The sequence below is a fragment of the Myotis brandtii genome, unplaced genomic scaffold, assembly GCF_000412655.1.
Source record: "Myotis brandtii unplaced genomic scaffold, ASM41265v1 scaffold513, whole genome shotgun sequence".
NCBI lineage: Eukaryota > Metazoa > Chordata > Mammalia > Chiroptera > Vespertilionidae > Myotis > Myotis brandtii.
The window spans coordinates 252,640-270,682 of NW_005369552.1; the positions used below are offsets into that span (position 1 = coordinate 252,640).

The 18,043-nt window shown below is 37.5% G+C and overlaps 1 protein-coding gene across 6 annotated transcripts in view; it reads right to left on the reverse strand.

The window, feature by feature from the left end:
• Positions 1-18,043, reverse strand: part of LNX2 (ligand of numb-protein X 2) — an 83,488-nt gene that overhangs the window by 6,719 nt on the left and 58,726 nt on the right. For 3 of the 6 annotated variants that reach the window (XM_005877248.2, XM_014548565.1, XM_005877249.2), the window contains 5 exons: positions 15,523-15,663; positions 12,630-12,807; positions 9,399-9,630; positions 7,048-7,206; positions 3,105-5,367 (listed from right to left, as the gene is read on the reverse strand). In XM_005877248.2, coding sequence (XP_005877310.1) covers positions 5,232-5,367; positions 7,048-7,206; positions 9,399-9,630; positions 12,630-12,807; positions 15,523-15,663 — 846 coding nt within the window. In that variant the 3' untranslated portion in view covers positions 3,105-5,231. Of the gene's footprint in view, positions 1-3,104; positions 5,368-7,047; positions 7,207-9,398; positions 9,631-12,629; positions 12,808-15,522; positions 15,664-18,043 lie in introns of those variants that run through there. The other 3 variants (XM_014548567.1, XM_014548566.1, XM_014548568.1) reach the window with 3 other exon arrangements.

Sequence of the window (18,043 nt, forward strand, 5' to 3'; positions counted from 1 at the left end):
ATAGAGTGGCCTTGTGTGGTAGGTGTCCTATAGGGCCTAGTGGCTCAGCCTCCCCAGTCACCTGTGGTGGACGTTCTTGATGCACCCCTTTGTGGGCTGTTTGCACAGTCTTGTTGTAGTTAACCCTTTATTGCTATTGGTATCACTGAGAGGAATTTACCTTCAGGCCAATTGGCTGTGATGACGAGCTGTGTCTACACTGGAAGATCTGTTGCGCAGGAGACACCCTTATGGGCAGGACTTGCTTCAGTGGGGCTTTGGTGCGCACTGAGTCTGCCCCTTGAGTGTGTCACTTATGGATGTGAAGAGTTGTACTCTGGTATGGTCTCACTCTGACCACTGGATATGCTGACTCTTGTATCTCCAAGGAGGTGCAAAGTCAGTCACTACCCGAGGCCACCAGCAGGAGCTACAGATTCCTCCTCTTTGTATGAGGTTTGGAAGTGCCCAGATGAGGCCCAGCTGTGAAGCAAGGCAGGCTGCTGCTGCTGGGCCTTGGGCCTTCTTTTGGAAGCTCTGGGGCTCTCTGACTCAGCTACAGTTTGACAGGTTTTAGGCAAAGAAAGGACAGGCCATTCATATGGAAAAGCTGATGCACACAGCTTGGATGGGGTTGTAAATTGGGTGGGGTGGGGTCTCTGGGAATCACCAGGGCGGAGCAAACAGCAATGGCTGCCAGTCAGCCCTGCACCGGAGAGGTTCCCGGGTCTCCGCGTCCCGTGCACCCGTGCAGGAACAATGATCGCTGTGAGCATCTCTGAGAGAAAGCCGCCCTCGCATTCCTGTCCCGATCCAGACAGTCCAGTTTCTCCCTGTGTGAGTCTGGGTCCCCAGAGTCTCATCCAGAACTGGAGTTCAGAGCAAGCGGGAGCTTGTATCTCCCTTCCGATTAAAAGAGTAGCACATCCAGGTGTCAGCACTTTCTGCGCCTCCGCACCTCTTACTAGTCTCAATGCGCTTTCTTCACCTCTCTAGTTGTGGAACTTCCACTCAGCCAGCTTTCCTGCGGTTCTGAGTGGTAGTTGTTCTGCCTTTTAGTTGTAATTTTCATGTGGTTGTGAGAGGCAGCAAGTATAGGTGTTTACCTATGCTGTCATCTTGGTTCTCCAAGATTTCTTAAAAGAGGTAATGTCACTTGAGCCAAGTTAGCTCCTGTGGACACAGGAGGGCAAGGATGTGAGGGTGTGGGTGGTGGTTTAGATCTGAAGCAAGGAAGGGTGGAAGGTACAGTTGAAGAATAGGCAGGGGCCACATTTTGAAGGGACTTTCATGCTGTGCCATGCCCTTCTGACCTCCTCCTGCACAGCAGAGAATCACTGACAAATTTTAAACAGGCCAAGGATATGATCAGAATGATGGTCAAAATTAGTGTTTAGAAAAGTTTCTCTGATAGGAGTTCATATTGAATATGGAGTGGCCCTGACTGGGTGGTTCAGTTGGTTGGAGCATCATCCTGTGCACCAAAAAAGGTGGCGGGTTCAATCCTGATCGGGGTGCAAGCGGGAGGCAACTGATTGATATTTCTCACATTGATGTTTCTCTCTCTCTCTCCTTCCCTCTCTCTCTAAAATCAATAAACATATGCTTGGTTGAGAAAGAAGGAAGGAAGGAAGGAAGGAAGGAAGGAAGGAAGGAAGGAAGGAAGGGAAGGTGTGAAAGTAGGCTAATGCTTGGGGATACTGTTTTAGTTTGGAGGACTGAGATGGTGTACCTTAAAGCAATAGGACATTCATACTACAGACTGTGGGAGCTAAGACTTAGGGCACCAATGGTATTCAAAATTACAAGATGGCTACCAAAGATGGTATTTAAACTGTGACAGTCATTAGGTAGAAAGTGGTCAGAGCCATAAAACATACAAATATGAAGGCTGGCTGAGGTTCCATCACAAGGAGGGTAATTCTCTTGAAAGTGGAAGTGGAGGTAAGAGGAAGCAAGATGCAGTTGTGTTCAAGCTATGCCTCCAGATACAGGGCCACGTGAGATACACAGAAGGGAGAGCACTGCAGGGAAGCGGTAGAGGGAACTCTGTAAGCCTGTGTATGGGGGCAGCACTGAGGGCAGGGGGAGCCTGATGGAGTACCGAAGGGTAAACAGGACTGCAGAGTCATCTGAAAAACCAGATTAGGGGTCAGACACAGTGGCCTTGGTTTGAACTTAATTTACTAGAAAACCAGCATCAAGTTTCTTTTCATTAAAAATTTCTTTGATGCAGGGAATGATCAAAGCTCCAGAAAAACAGAAACCATGTCAGGGCAGCCTGGCCTGGTAAGTGCTGTGACAATGTAAAGGTGAGGAGACCATGGCTTCTGTCCAATAGAAATACAAGGTGAGCCACATATGTAATTCAAACTTTTCTGGTAACCACATTTTAAAAAATGTAAAAATAGCCCTAGCTGGTTTGGCTCAGTGGATAGAGCATCGGCCCACGGACTGAAGGGTCCTGGGTTCTATTCCGGTCAAGGGCATGTATCTTGGTTGCAGGCTTGATTGCCAGTGGGGGTTGTGCAGGAGGCAGCTAATCAATGCTTCTCTCTCACTGATGTTTCTAACTCTCTATCCCTCTCCCTTCCTCTCTGTAAAAATCAATTATATTTTAAAAATGTAAAAATAAATGGGTGAAATTAATTTTAATAATCCTATATAATAAAAGCATAGTATGCAAATTGTCCCCTTGACTGGAGTTCATCCGGGAGTTCGACCAGCGGGTGGGCAGGCCAGGGGAAGGGAGGTAGGCCCTGGTGCTGGCAGGTGACGGGGGAAGGGAGGGAGTACCCAGCCGGCAGCCGCTAGGGACCCTACCAGTGCATGAATTTTGTGCACTGGGCCTCTAGTATATTTTACATAATCCATACATCCAAGGTATTATCATTTCAATATGTAGCACTGGTCGCATTTCAGGCACTCAGTAGCCACCCATCTAGAGGTACTGGCACAAGCAAGTCACTAGGGGTCATATGCCTAGAGGAATGAGAACTAGAAGATGGATTTGTGTTCCTGAGGTTTAAGCTTGGGATATTGTAATGACAACAATGGTGCACAAACAAAAATAAGGATCACACATTGAGTTAACATCTGCTGTTACAGAAAAGATACAATGCTGCTATTATGGAAATGATGACTTTTATTTCCATCAAGAATGATCATCACACCATTACTTAAACATATCTGGAAAATCCTGAAATAATTTAAACTGAAGGCACAGAACAAATAGAAATATTTAACTGTTTAAGCTTCAAATGACAAAATTCAAATATTTCAACAGTAACAATAAATTATGAATAAATTTCCATCACCAAATATCATTCTGACCAAAAGCTATATAATCTTTTGTAATAAAACCAAATTAGCTTAAGCTGATTTCAAGATTTCCATAATAAAAATAATATTGAAAAGTATTTCTTCTTTCAGAATACTCATTATACCACTAGGTTCAATGAAAACTATTTTATATATAACAAAGTAGCAGTTAGGGTATTTGTTGATGGATGGCCACTCCCCAAGAAGTGACTCATTTTTACAAAATGTTTAAAAAAATAGCAAAGTGGGTTACAAAATTCTACTTGGGGAGCAGGAATAAAACTTGTTCCATGTCAATTAGAATATCAAAGCATTTCAGTATCAAATTGCTTCCAAAGCCAATCATGACATAACAGTAATATACTGCATGGGGCATTCCACTGTATGTTGGTTACCTGTCGACTACAGTGTGGCTCAGGGATTGAACAAGTTAGTAATAATTATTCCATTTCTTATTCATTCAAAAGAGATATATTTTAAAAAATCATTATAAAACTAACTGGAATAATTAGTGGCATGCTAGAATACAATGAACACAGCAATGCAATTGCTAAGTTTGAAAACAAAGTGGTCATGCTTCATAATACACTGTAGTATTTTGAAATACATCCTCTGATCATCAATACCATTCATTACAGAGGTCATTTGTAAATTAGCTCAGATTCTGAACTATGTTTCTAATGAAACTTTTTTCAAGTATGCACAATATTAATAAGGTAAGGATATTTTTATCTTATTCACACCTTTATGTGTTCTTCTGAAGGACAACCATATTGAATAAAGGACAAACATAATGGGCTGGTCATAGCTTTCAAAAACTTCTCAAAAAATATGAAATAGTCTAGTGACCAAAAACTGATAGAAAGATATTCATATCTAAAATCTACTATTTCAGATTTTAAAAAACAACACAGAACTTTTCACTTAAAAAAAAATAATGAAGTTCGTAAGTAAAGGACTAATGGTGAAAAATAAGGGTTTCTAAAACACTCAAGAATCTTACAGAATAAAATTTTAAAAGTCTAGTTTCTCCTACTTAGCTGTGTTGGATAAGTGTGTATTGAATGGTTTTATCTTTATGATCTAATTGCATAAATCACAAAAACATATCCAGCCAGGTTTAATGACAGAAGGATAATACAAACTCTAGAAAATAGTTTTAGCAAAAACTGCTTCAAAATTTTCCTATATAAAACATTTCTTTGGAAATGAATCTTTAATGCTTTTGTACTGTTCAAGTATATGCAGCTTTTAACATCTCTAGTACTAAACTATAATTATCTCCCAATTCCTGTCACTGGATAATGTTATCTTTTATTCTCTAATATTCTAATAAAGGTATGTTTTTTTAAATAAATCTCTTTTGTGGTGTCAAAATTATTTCTTCATCATCTCTGAGCACTGAGAGATTAAAGAAGAAATAAGCCAGAAAAATCACCTTATAAACAGTATGAAGTTTTGAAATGTTGGCACCTATGAAAAATGGGAAACGGTTACCATACAAATTTAAAATCTATCCATTCCTGGCTTTGGTAGTAACAGTGATAGCAAATGCTATTGCTCCTGTCTTCACTGATACCAGTCTTGGGCATGTGTAACTCATTATCTGATTCAGTCAGTGAAAACAAAGAGCCACCAGAAGTCCTCGAATCTAGCTGGCTGGGTCACAGTTTTGACAAACTTCATTCATTATTGTAGGTCACATTCTGAAAATATGAACTCATAGGATTAGTGGAAGACTGTTTCCAAGAGGAAAGAAATGTGGCTAACTTGAGCACTTAAACAACAAAAAGACAATCTTAGTGGTTTGGGGCCCTGCATATACCAGCTGTGCCAATAGCTCCTAACAACCAGAAATACAATAAAACAAAAGGGTTTTTTTTCCAAAACCTAAAAAAAAAAGATGTTTGACTCAAAACCAATTTCAAAATCTACACCAGGCTGCCAGGCCAGCAAATAACCGTGAGAGTGACTTTGTTCCTCTGCTCCTTCAACATGGGAACTAATGCGGAATGGCTCATGCCCACAGTTGACAGGCCGTTCACGGCCACGATCATGTCTCCACATCTGGACAAAGACAGACAGAAACAGAAACAGACTGTCATGATTTTCATGGTATTAAAACCACTAAAAAATATGTCTTTACTGATTTGAGAGAGAGGAAGGGAGAGGGAGAAACATTGATTACCTTGAGATTTGTTTAGCATAAAAATCAGTTTAACTTAACCATTAACTGTCAATGATTAGAGTGTATTATCTACTGTGAGAAACATCTGGGGTGAATTTTTAAGTCTATGTTGCTTTTCCATGGCTACCCTCTGCCACTCTCTCTCCTTTAACTAGTGGGTGATTTCAAGGGCAAGAAGAATAATTTTCATGTAAGCATAAGGCAAAATATAATTAGGCGAATAAATCTTTTATGATTTTTGGTCTTTAGTTTGTAATATGAACATACTATTTTATTGTTAGTTACCTCAACTTCTTTTTGGAAGTAGGTGGAATGCAAATTATAAACTAACCGAGACTCAACATGGTTAATTTAGCTAAGAGAATGGCTAATTCATTTCCCCCTACTCTTTCCTTATAAAATAATGCTTTCCATTGTATAAAATAATCTGATAAAAGACTGATTTGGAGCATACCAACCCTGATCAACTTTTCACAATATTATTTTGATGTAACTTTCTGTTTGCAAGCACTGTAATCTCTGTTTGTGCTCAATTCTGTCTACGATGTCAAATTTAATTTCTGCAAATTGGTTTTTTCATCAAAAACTAGGCACTAAGAACTTACAATCACCCACCTCCTCTCTGTTTGTATAATCTCTTGATATAACACCTTATTCTTTTCCCAGCACCTGAGTTTTGAAAAAGAAAAGAAGGCTGCACGGAGCCTAGCAAGTACTTTCTGCCCAGTGGTGACAACTGGCCAAGGGGTTAGTGGGAAAGGCTCTGGAGCCAGGTAGTCTGGGTTTGAGTTGCAGTCAACCACTTTCAGCTGTTTGATTGTGGGCAAGTTTCTTAACCTTTCTAAGCCTTAGCTACCTCGTTTATAAATGGGAATTACAACACCTCCTAGGGTTAAGAGGATTCAATAATCCAATCAATCCCAAGCACCTAGCACTGTGCCTGGCACACTGTCAACTATCACACACTCGTTCATTAAATATTTGTTGAGACCTTACTACATATGCAAGGCACTGCTCTGGCTACCAGGGATGTAAATATAACAAAGTCCCCTCTCCCCGTCCCTGTATGGAGCTTGCATAAATATATTGTTAGGCAGACATAAGTGCTGAGGAGAAAAATAAAGCAGAGGCATCTAATGACAGGACTAGACCTGAGTGAATTGTGTGGCAAAACTGCTCCGAGCTAGTCACATCACAGTATGTGCAGCGCAATGACTCATGTTCAGGCCTGTCATCAGATTAGCAAAATACAGCTATGAGTGGCAAGATTGTAAAGGTAATGCTTCGTCTACATCAGGTTTGACAATATTTTCCTATAAAGGGCCAGATGGTAAATAAATATTTTAGGCTTTGCCAATCATATGGTCTCTGTCACAAGGAATCAACTTTGCCACTGTAGCTCAGAAGCAGTGACACATGACATGTAAACAAGTGAGCATGGCCGTGTTCCTATAAAACTTTATTTACAAAAACAGATAGCTGCATTTGGAGCTGATCCCTGGTCTAGATCATGTCCATCACAACAAACATGAATCACATCAGTAAATAACAAGACTCACTTTAATCTTCCATCATAATAAGCAGGAGTTCCCAAGACAATGGTTTTAATGAAGAAAGGCTGATTGGTGTGGTTCTCTTCATATCCACCAACAATACTAAAGCCCCAACTTCCCAAGTAGCTTCTTCGTAAAACTATATCATGGCAGCTATGAAGGGAACTATAAACAAATACAGACATCAGGAAACAATTAATGGAGGCAATTACAGCCTGCTCATCTTTGTTATAACTGCACACCATGCTATACTTTCCATCACTGGGAAAAGAAAAAGGGCTACTTTATTTTCTTCTGAATGTATTATTCTGACCACCCACTTTCCAGCACAGATGCAGTTCTACATAGACTTGAATTTCTTTCACTTTTTTCAGTCTTCTCTTCCCAAGTGAATAACACACACACACAGAATTTAAATAAAGTTGGTTATAAGTTACACTTCAGAAATTGTATAAAATGGTTCTAAACCTATATTTTCTCACTGTACTGTCAACAGGTCCTCCATTCTGATATCTATTGGTACCTTCAAAATTTGTATGGTGGTACACTTGGCTGGGGTGGCTGGAGGTTAGAGCATCGGCCCCTAGTCTGAAGGGTCCCAGGTTTGATTCCTGGTTAAGGGCACGTACCTGGGTTGCAGATTCTATCCCTGGCCTTGGCTGGGGCATGGTAAGGGAGATAACCAACTGATGTTTCTCTCTCTCTTCCCCCTCTCCTCCTATCCCTTCCACTCTCTCTAAAAAATAAATGGAAAAAATATCATTGGGTGAGGATTAACAAAAACAAAAAAAGTGGTATGAGGGTCTAGTACTGCTGACTTCAACACTCAATTGAAAGAAAATGAGATTCCTAAAAAATGTAAGATCGCTATCCCTCTTTTTAATCTACACAAGGAGTTAGAATTTGTTGTATTTTCCTTCTTCACTTAATATGCTTCCATTTTAAGAGAGACTCTAGTTGACAAAATAGGAAACTCAAATATGGAAAATAGTAACAAAAATCTCCTATTTCAATTTTGGTGCATGGAATAAATAGATATCTAGTAGCTAAATCATCTGTCATAAAAAAATCTCCCTCCACAAGTTCCACATACAAGGTCCCTACAGGTCCCTGAGACATGAATTCTATTATAATTTTAGGCCTCTTTGTTGTTGTTTTTATGTTTTTTTTTTTATTGATTTCAGAGAGGAAGGAAGAGGGAGAGACAGAAACATCAATGATCAGACAGAATCACTGATTGGCTGCCTCCAGCACGCTCCCCACTGGGGATCTGGCCCGAAACCTGTGCCTGCACCCTGACCAGGAATTGAACTGTGACCTCCTGGTTCATAGGTCGATACTCAATCACTGAGCCACAATGACCTGGCAGCCTTTTTGTTTGTTTGTTTTTAACCAAGAAGACAAATCAGCAAGTTAGATTATAAACAAATAACCTAATAATCTGATTGGATAATCTAATAATATCCAATAATATCCTTGTTTCTTTATTGTTCTTTCTGTGAAAGTACTTTATAAACCAGAGTGCTATACAAATTCTAGTTATTACCAATTTATTCCAAATGAAGCTAGATAGCTCAGAAATTGGCACATTCTTATCCTTTATTTTTATTATAAATGAGTAATTTTCATACTTTGTTAACAGTCAAAATGTTTCATCATAGTTTGGTTTTAGGAGTCTTTTATATGTTAAGAATCTAAGCTGATTTGGAAACAAAGATACGAACACATTCTTCCTACCTCAATATCAAACTATGCAATAATCACCTGGCGGTTCCAAGTGTTTCCATGACCAGACGCTGACCAAGTTCAGAACCCCTTGGCTAATCAGTCAGTCATGAAGCAGTGAATTCTTCAGAAATGTGGTTAGGAGCACCTACGCTTGAATACCAATCATTGGGCTTAAGACTCTATGTCCAATAAAAACTGAGTTTTATACCCAGCCATTTTAGGAAAGTTAAAAGCATTAAGAACAAAGGGCTTTTAGAAAGCCTTTTGGGATAGGACAAGGCTCCGCACTTTGACCCCATGAACATGAAGGCTAAGCATGTATCAGAATGAACCTTGATAATGACAGCTTTCCTGAGCAAGAGACTGAACATCCCCTCTCATGGCCTGCCCACTTATGAGCCTTAACAGAAACAGACAAATGGCTTTATTAATTTGTATAAACGGACATCTTTTTAGCTTAGTTCTTATTATTACATTTACCTTTTAAATATAATAAGCTAAGAAAAATTACCATTTTCTTTTGTAACTTGATTTGATGTTGCTACTTTTATCTAAAATTTACTGGGTTACAGACTAATAAAAGTTGTAATTATGATTACTTCATAAAGCAACAAAAAAGCTATCAGTACCTGGGAAGCCCAAGCCACATGATCCACGATGGGGACCAACTGGCATCATACTCGTTTTCACTGAAAGTGCTTGGCTGCTCATCCGTGGCCTGGGTGGCCTCCTCAACAACCTGGACCTCAAGGGCTTTAAGGGCAACAGCAGGGGATGCAGCACTGGCTTTCAGCATAGCAACAGCCTCACTGTGACTTAAATTGGTCAAATCAATGCCATTGATATTCAACAACACATCACCTGTTCAAATGACAAGACCAAAAAAAAAAAAAAAAAATGAGCTGAGCTACCAAGTGATTATCTCCCTGTAAATTCTTCTACTGGTAAGCTAATCAACAAAAGTTAGTTTCAATGACTCAGATGAGATAAGGTAAAAGACCTTTTTTTTTCTTCTTTGTAATTTTTATAATACTGAGAAAAAATTCAACTCATGAAAATAATTCCAAAACAATTCAAAAATTTAACATAATTTCATAGTACATAGGGAAAAGTGTGGCTTGAGACACTGCGATTCCACTGGAAGTCCAAATCCTTGGCCCTGGCATGTCATAGGTGTAGCTGGGTACAGGCCCTTGCACATTCAGTTCTCTTCTTTGAGTTTCAATGATTTCTCCTGTTCTTTCCAATTCAAAAATTATTTGACACTTTGCTAACTTAGACATGAATTTTAATATTCTATGTTTACACAGTTTTATACTTAAAGACAGCCCCACATAGTTCACTCAGTGCAAACAGATCAGAATATGTAGAGAGAGGATATTCTTGGGCCTACACAAAGAAATGAAACTAGTGATTTGAATATCTCTTCCTTGAGGGAGAAAAAAAGTATTTATTCCTCTGTCAAGTAATATGATAAAAAGAGCAATGAGGATTAAATAAAAGGCTAGGAAGAAAAAGATTACTTCTGTAGGAAGCACACACACTTGTATCAAGAAACCTACAGAAAACCTCCTCTCCCAATTCATCTATTATTCAGATTGTTAAAGCAAAACATTTTCATTGTAGAAAATTTAGAAAACATAATAAATAATAAAAAGGAAATAAAATTATCCCTAATTCTATAACTGGACAAATAACTAAAAAATAGCAGCCTTTTAAAGATATTCATATAACATTCAATTCATTCAAAGTTACAATTTTATGGTTTTTAGTATAGTCACAGAATTGTAGAACCATCACCCATCATTTTAAGATCAACCCCCAAAAAACATGTACCCATTAACAGTCACTTTTCTTCCCCCAGGCCTAAGTAATCACTAATCTACTTTCTATCTCTATAGATCTTCCCATCTGGGCATGCCATATAAATGGAACCACATGTGGTCTTTTGTGACTGGCTTCTTCTTTCAATAGGCATAATGTTTTCAAGGTTCACCTATACCAGTGATTCTCAACCTTCCTTATGCCGCGACCCTTTATTTTATTTTTATTTTTTTAAATATATTTTATTGATTTTTTACAGAGAGGAAGGGAGAGGGACAGAGAGCTAGAAACATTGATGAGAGAGTACCATCGATCAGCTGCCTCCTGCACACCCCCTACTGGGGATGTGCCCGCAACCAAGGTACATGCCCCCAACTGGAATCGAACCCGGGACCCTTCAGTCCGCAGGCCGATGCTCCATCCACTGAGCCAAACCAGTCAGGGCAATGCCGCGACCCTTTAATACAGTTCCTCATGTTGTGGTGACCCCCAACCATAAAATTATTTTCGATGCTACTTCATAACTGTAATTTTGCTACTGTTATGAATCGTAATGTAAATATCTGATATGCAGGATGTATTTAGGCGACCCCTGTGAAAGGGTCGTTCAACCCCCAAAGGGGTCGCGACCCACAGGTTGAGAACCACTGACCTATACTGTAGCTTGTGTCAATGCTTCATTCCTTATTATAGTCAAATAACATTCCATTGTATGGATATACCACATTATGTTAATCCACTTGTTAACTGACAGATATTTGGGTTGCTTCTACTTTTTGGTTATTACGAAAAATACTGCTATGAAAGTTAATGTACAAGTTTTTGTGTGGCCACATATTTTCATTTCTCCAGGAACAGAATTGTTACAGATCATGGTAACTCTATGTTTAACTTTTTTGAGGAACTGCTAAACTGTTTTCCAAAGCAGTTGCACCATTTTACATTCCCACTGGCAATGTCTGAAGGTTTCAATTTTTCCAAATCCTTGCCAATGTTTGCTATTGCCTGTCTTTTTTATTATATTCATCCTTGTGAGTGTGAAGTGGCTTTGATTTGCATTTCCCTAATAACCAATGACACCGTGCATCTTTTCCTGGGATTACTGGCCACCTGTATATCTCCTTTGGAGAAATGTCTATTCAGATCCTTTGCTCATTTTTCAATTGGGTTTTTACCTTTTTATGTATTGAGTTGTAAGAGTTCTTTATGTACTCCAGATACAAGTCCTTCATCAGATATACAATTTACAAATATTTTCTCCCATACTGTGGGTTATCTTTTTACTTTCTTGGTGGTGTGGGTTCATAATCAAATTTGCAATTTTGATTAAGTCATTTATCTATTTTGTCATTGTTGCTTGTGTTTTTGGTGTCATATCTAAGAAAACCACCACCTAATCCAAGGTCATGAGTTTTTCCTCTGAATGTTGTAGATCTTACATTTAGGTCTTGGATCCATAATAAGTTAATTCTTGTATGTGGCTTGAGGTAGGATTCCAACTTCACTCTCGAAAAAATAGCTTTTAAGACTCACTTTTCCACATGAATAAACCAAGTGTATGAAGAATGCTGTTTTTACCACTACCACTCCCACGTACACAAATAATATAGTATTGATGTGGAACGTGAACTTCTAAATGTGTTAATCCCCAAACCCACTATATTTTAAAGTTTGTCTTCTGCTCCATGTCCTCTCTGAACCCCTCCCACTTTAGTATAAGCAACATTTGTATTTTGGAGACATTTGTATTTGTATCTAGCCTGCCATCATGTAGGAAACATAAATTTCTTAGAGAGTCTTTTCTAGTATAAAACAGTCCAACAGTCTCCATAACTGTTAGAAAATGCCAAGCTTTGGCAATTTCCCTTTACAGTAGGCATTTTTCTAACCTTATAAAGAGGTTTTATGCTTACATATGCAAGGGACATTTTAAAGAATTAAAAAAGTCATGTTTAAAAGAAAACTTTGTACATATTTCTTATGTACAAAGTTGAATTCAGGGAGATGCGGTGACATTATTGACAAACCTATCTTACCTCTCTTGATTCTGCCATCGCGTGCAAGGCAGCCATGAGGTGGCACACTGGTCACAAAGATGGGCAGTTCACCACTCTTACTTCCTCTGCCCCCAGCTACTGTCATCCCAAGGGACTCATGAGGTTCCTTCTTTACAGTAATGTGTTTTTCTTGGCATGTAACACACTGGGTAAGATCCTAAATCATGAGAGGAAAATTTTGTGGAATATATTTATTGGAATGAATAATATTAAACAAGGACAGCTTAAACTAATGTACAAACTTATGTGGTTACTGTAAGTAATTTTTTTTATCACTCAGTATAGAACTGAAAGTAATACACCGTTCCTCATAGGTACAAACACTACACTGATCACTGTGGATCATAATGTCAAACTTTGGATTACCATTTTTTCGTATGACTATGGAACTAAAACAACTTAGGACTATTGGCATGTGGAGGTTAAAGTAAAATAAGCACATCATTTATATGGTTACCTTAAAATCCAAGATATAATCAATTCTATAAAAGTAAATAATGTGCTTGAGTTTTAAGATTCTGAATATGAGCCAATTAACTTTTCTTCCATCTTTCTCCCCTATTCTTTGAAAGAAAAGTTGATAGTACAAGATTGTATTAATGTTACTAACAATGTCAACAATGGAAATATATGAATTATATTTTAACAAAATTTTAACATTTCCTTTAGTGACATAAATTCAAAGAGTTGACATACACGTATCTGTTAACCAGGTCCTAGAATTCCAGGCCATGTGTCTTCTCTGGCCTGGACCCCTGCACTGCTGAAATTTTTATCAAGAGAACTATTTGTAATAACAGCAGAGCATTCCTAGAAGTAGTTATAACCTAGCAGAAAACTTGTAAATGTCTTAAGGTGGTCTCCTATCTAAAGGTATGAAATCTATGTTAGTATCCTTCAAAATGGGGCAAAACCATTTTATTATGAGGACAAGTCATGTAAACCTAGCCTTGAGGATATTTACTTAAGCGTTTCAGCTCTCAGGTATTTCATTATTTAAGGGTAGAGATTCTATTCCTCTGCCAGCTGAGATGTATTCATTTTTTTTTTCCTCAGGAACAAAACATAACAACGTAAATGATTATACTGGGTAAGCTTTAAGGAAACTTCTCAGGGTTCAACACCACATGAATGTTTATCTAAGCAGCTACATAGAAGCTTATTAGTAAACTAATATATATTTTAATTTTTAACGATTATAATCGCCTGAACAGGTTGTTTTGTGAATTTGTGTTTTGGCTTTCCCTAGGAGACCTTTATTTTTCTATATCAGATTTGACATAACAAATGCAAGAGTAAATAGCTAAATTAACTCTTAAAAGTACATTTCATGTGGTTGTTCCAACTAACAGGTTTGCAGAGTACCTAGAATAAGAATAAATTCAGCATTACTATGTAAAACACTGTGACATAAAATTAAGGAGAATAAGAATTAGCAGAGTTAAAAGAGAAAAATATATGTACTTCAAACAAAATGAATCAGTTATCTATATGAATGTTGAAATAATTAAACACAATTTTAAAAATTGTCTTATGTGTTAAAATTATAATGTTGTCAGACATCCATATCCCAAATCATTGTAGAATTCAATGACATAAAAGATTCAATAATCAACTTTTGGCTTATACTACAATTCTTTAGGAATATATATCTTGTAAAGCAAGGATAAGCTATCTGAAACGACTACTATTAAAATTTCCTGTTCAAAACACTAACTCCTTTTCATAGTCATCATTATGAAGGCAAAATTATAGGTTTCCCTCATACATTTTGGTTTTCGTTCAAAAATGAGAACAAAGACTGTGGTTATAATTTTGTGTACGTATTAAGTAAACCAAAGATCAGTGACAAGTCTATACTTAAGCTCAGAAAACCAGATAAACTTGATGGGCCAAAAATATTCATGTCTTTAAGCAAAGCTTTTTTAGGGTACCCGTGACATTCCAAAGGTAATTACTTTCTCAAATACTGTACTTACATTAAGAAGCCATTTTAACACACAGGCAACTTCTATGGTTTATAAGCAGACCAATGAATAAGTTTTTGTTTGATAAAGCAATTTAATTTTACTTAAGGAAAGTCACTTTTGAACCTCACATTTAGCTTATATTTTCACATAGTTGGGTGAACATCATCGTTGAAAAAATCCTGGCCAATCAGAAGTTCAGTTCAAGTGAAGGATCCAATGAAGTAAATAATACAAAAAATGCAGTGAAGTACCACCCTTTTTTGATTTCTGGAACTAAAGTTAGAGAGTATCAAAATTTTCAGTACAGATATACATGTCCTAGGAATATATTATAATACCAGTGAAATATTAATGAAGCTGTAAAAATGCTCAACATATGGGAATTTAAAATAATTTAGGGTAGTATTCCTATTAAGCTATAATATTAAAAAAAAGTGCCATACTAGTATGTATGAAAATGTATGATTTATACGTTTAATAATCACATATCTAATTCTGTTGTTGCAGGCAACCTGTTCAATTGCGAAGTATAGACTTGTCCATCACTGTCTTCATTTTGCTTTTTCAGTCAGACAACCAACTGCTGCATTTAAATGAGCAACCCAAGATAAAGCCCACTTTCAAGGAAGACTAAATAGAAAATTTTTTCTGGAAGATCAAACACTTCTCATCAATCACCTGGCAGAGGGACTTTCTTCACTAAGAAACCATCTCTATTGTCTGAAGAACTGAGACAACAGAGTCACTCTCCAAGGCGGCAAAACATGCACATTTCACCTCCTCAACACCTATGTTCACATTCTCCAACAGAATAACAGCCCTCATTTAAATTTTACCAGCTTGTAACAATGATCCTTTGAGGGTGGATAAATTAAAACACACAAACAAACACAACGCCTCACCTTATGTGAGCTGGGTCTGCTGTAATACAGTGGCTGCGCATGGTGCTGGCTGCTGCTCTGAGTTCCTGCTTCTCGGATAGTGTTACCAGGCTGGGGTTTCCCTGGTCTAGCAATTGTTAAATTGACCCTTTCTCCACTAGCCTGGAGGAAACACACATACATTACCACCAGTCATTAATGAAGCTTCTCATTGTAAAAATTATAGGCAGTATAATTTCCAATGCACTTATCGTTATACCAAAGCCTTGCTTGGGTAGTAAATGCAAGCACCTGGTGGTGGGGAAGAAGGAGGTTCATTTCATGAGTTAATATTTTAAAACTTCTGCAGGTGAATCACACACACAGAGCTCCTGGATATGCCCTCCCCAACTCCACCTCCAAAATAACCAAGGCAAAGCAGTAAAACTGCCTGTGTTCTCATCTCCCCTTGATTTCTTGAAGGGGAAGGTAACTTTTTATTTTATTTTTTAAATATACTTTTTATTGATTTCAGAGAGGAAGGGAGAGGGAGATAGAAACATCAATGATGAGAGAGAATCATTGATCAGCAGCCTCCTGCACGCCCCCTACTGGAGATAGAGCCCACAACCCGGGCAGGTGCCCTTGATCGGAATCGAATCTGGGATCCTTCACTCCACAGGCCAACGCTCTATCCACTGAGCCAAACCAGTAAGATGACTTTTTAAAAATACTTCTTTGCCCTTTCAATACTAGCCCTGGCACTGAGAGGGTCACAGCAAAGGAAAGAAGATAGAAAGGAAGAAATGATTCAAAGCTTAATTAAAATCCATTGTGACTTTTGAAATAAATTTTATGGTGGCTACTTTGGAAGTAATAATCAATGAAACTACCCACAGCTTTGTTTTTGCCTGCGATAGGTTTGAGTCAAAATAGGACCAAATTTTTGAACAGTCCTGAAAAGAATGATTATAGAGATCCTGTATAACAAGACACACACACACACACACACACACACAGTATGTGTATGACACAGCCACATGTCCCTAAGGTTTATTATGGTAAGTTACTTTAGAGGTTTATGATGATTATTTTAAATTTAGAGGTCCATCATCTATATATCTGTATTTTAAACAGAGATTCATATTTAGTATATTTTTAAAATACTTTGTTACTTAATTTTTACTTTAAATTATTTTATCTTTGCTTTTAATGTACAAGACTAATTTATTTGATGTTGACTCTTGGTCATGACCACAATTTCCAATTTTATTATTATTTCTCTGGGAAAATAGGATAGCCTACTTTCAAGGAATTGTGGTAGAAAGAGGGGAACTCCTTCATAACTATAGTCAGTAATGTTAAGAAATTACTCAATTTTTAGTTCTTAAATTGGAAAATAAGTGATAACCAACTTTAAACACCAATGAAAATCATTCTTATTCAAGCATTTTATTGCACTAAATAATTTCAGACAAGTTCTTTAGAATAACTGAAAGAACAGTTAATATATAGCCAAGCTTCCAAAGCAGAGGCTGGGACTTGATCTAAAGGATAAATAACGAAGTAGAATGTTTAGAATTCTCATACTTAGAATTCTGACACTTCAGATTATTAGATCACACAGTGTGAAGTGGTGAGATGCTCCCTTTGTGACTTCATTTCAATGTACAGGATCATTTTCATTATGTTTAACACCTGATAACTACTAAATATTTCATAATCAGTATTTAAACTTTACTGGAAAACCCTGTTTACAAAACTTTAAACAGAAACAAACCATTGATTTTAGATTGCTTCAAAGACGAAATTCTTTGCATGTGATGGAAATAGGCAATTAAGCTTGAAACAACGAACCAACATTTGCGTTTAGGCTAACTTTAAATAGACTGCACATGTAATATTCCAGGGTTTCAAACACAGCAAAAGAGTTGTGTTAAAGTCAAGGTATTTTAAAATGCAGGATGCCCAAATGACAATACCCATGATTCATAAATAAGTAGCATGCTGTTACTGGGTGTATAAATTAGTATGGTCTGATCTTTACAGAAGGAAGTTTAGCAAAATGTCTTAAACTTGAAAACAAAACATAAGTTATAGAACACAACATGCCCACAGGTATTAAAAATCATGATGTGAATCTACACTTACTGTTATGATAAGAAGTCCACAACATACTGTTGACGTAAAGAAAAAGTTGCAAACTCAGAATTTATAAGATAAGTGCATATGTTAAGTATTTGTGTAAATATGTAACTATATACCTGTGTAGTATACACATTTTTTAGTGACTATCCACCTACTTTAATTCCTGATGCTCAATTATATTAATTCTTGATTTCCTTTAGAGCAGTGGTTCTCAGCCTCTGGCCCTTTAAATACAGTTCCTCACGTTGTGACCCAACCATAAAATTATTTTCGTTGCTACTTCATAACTGTAATGTTGCTACTGTTATGAATTGTAATGTAAATATCTGATATGCAGGATGGTCTTAGGCGACCCCTGTGAAAGGGTCGTTCGACCGCCAAAGGGGTCGCGACCCACAGGTTGAGAACCACTGCT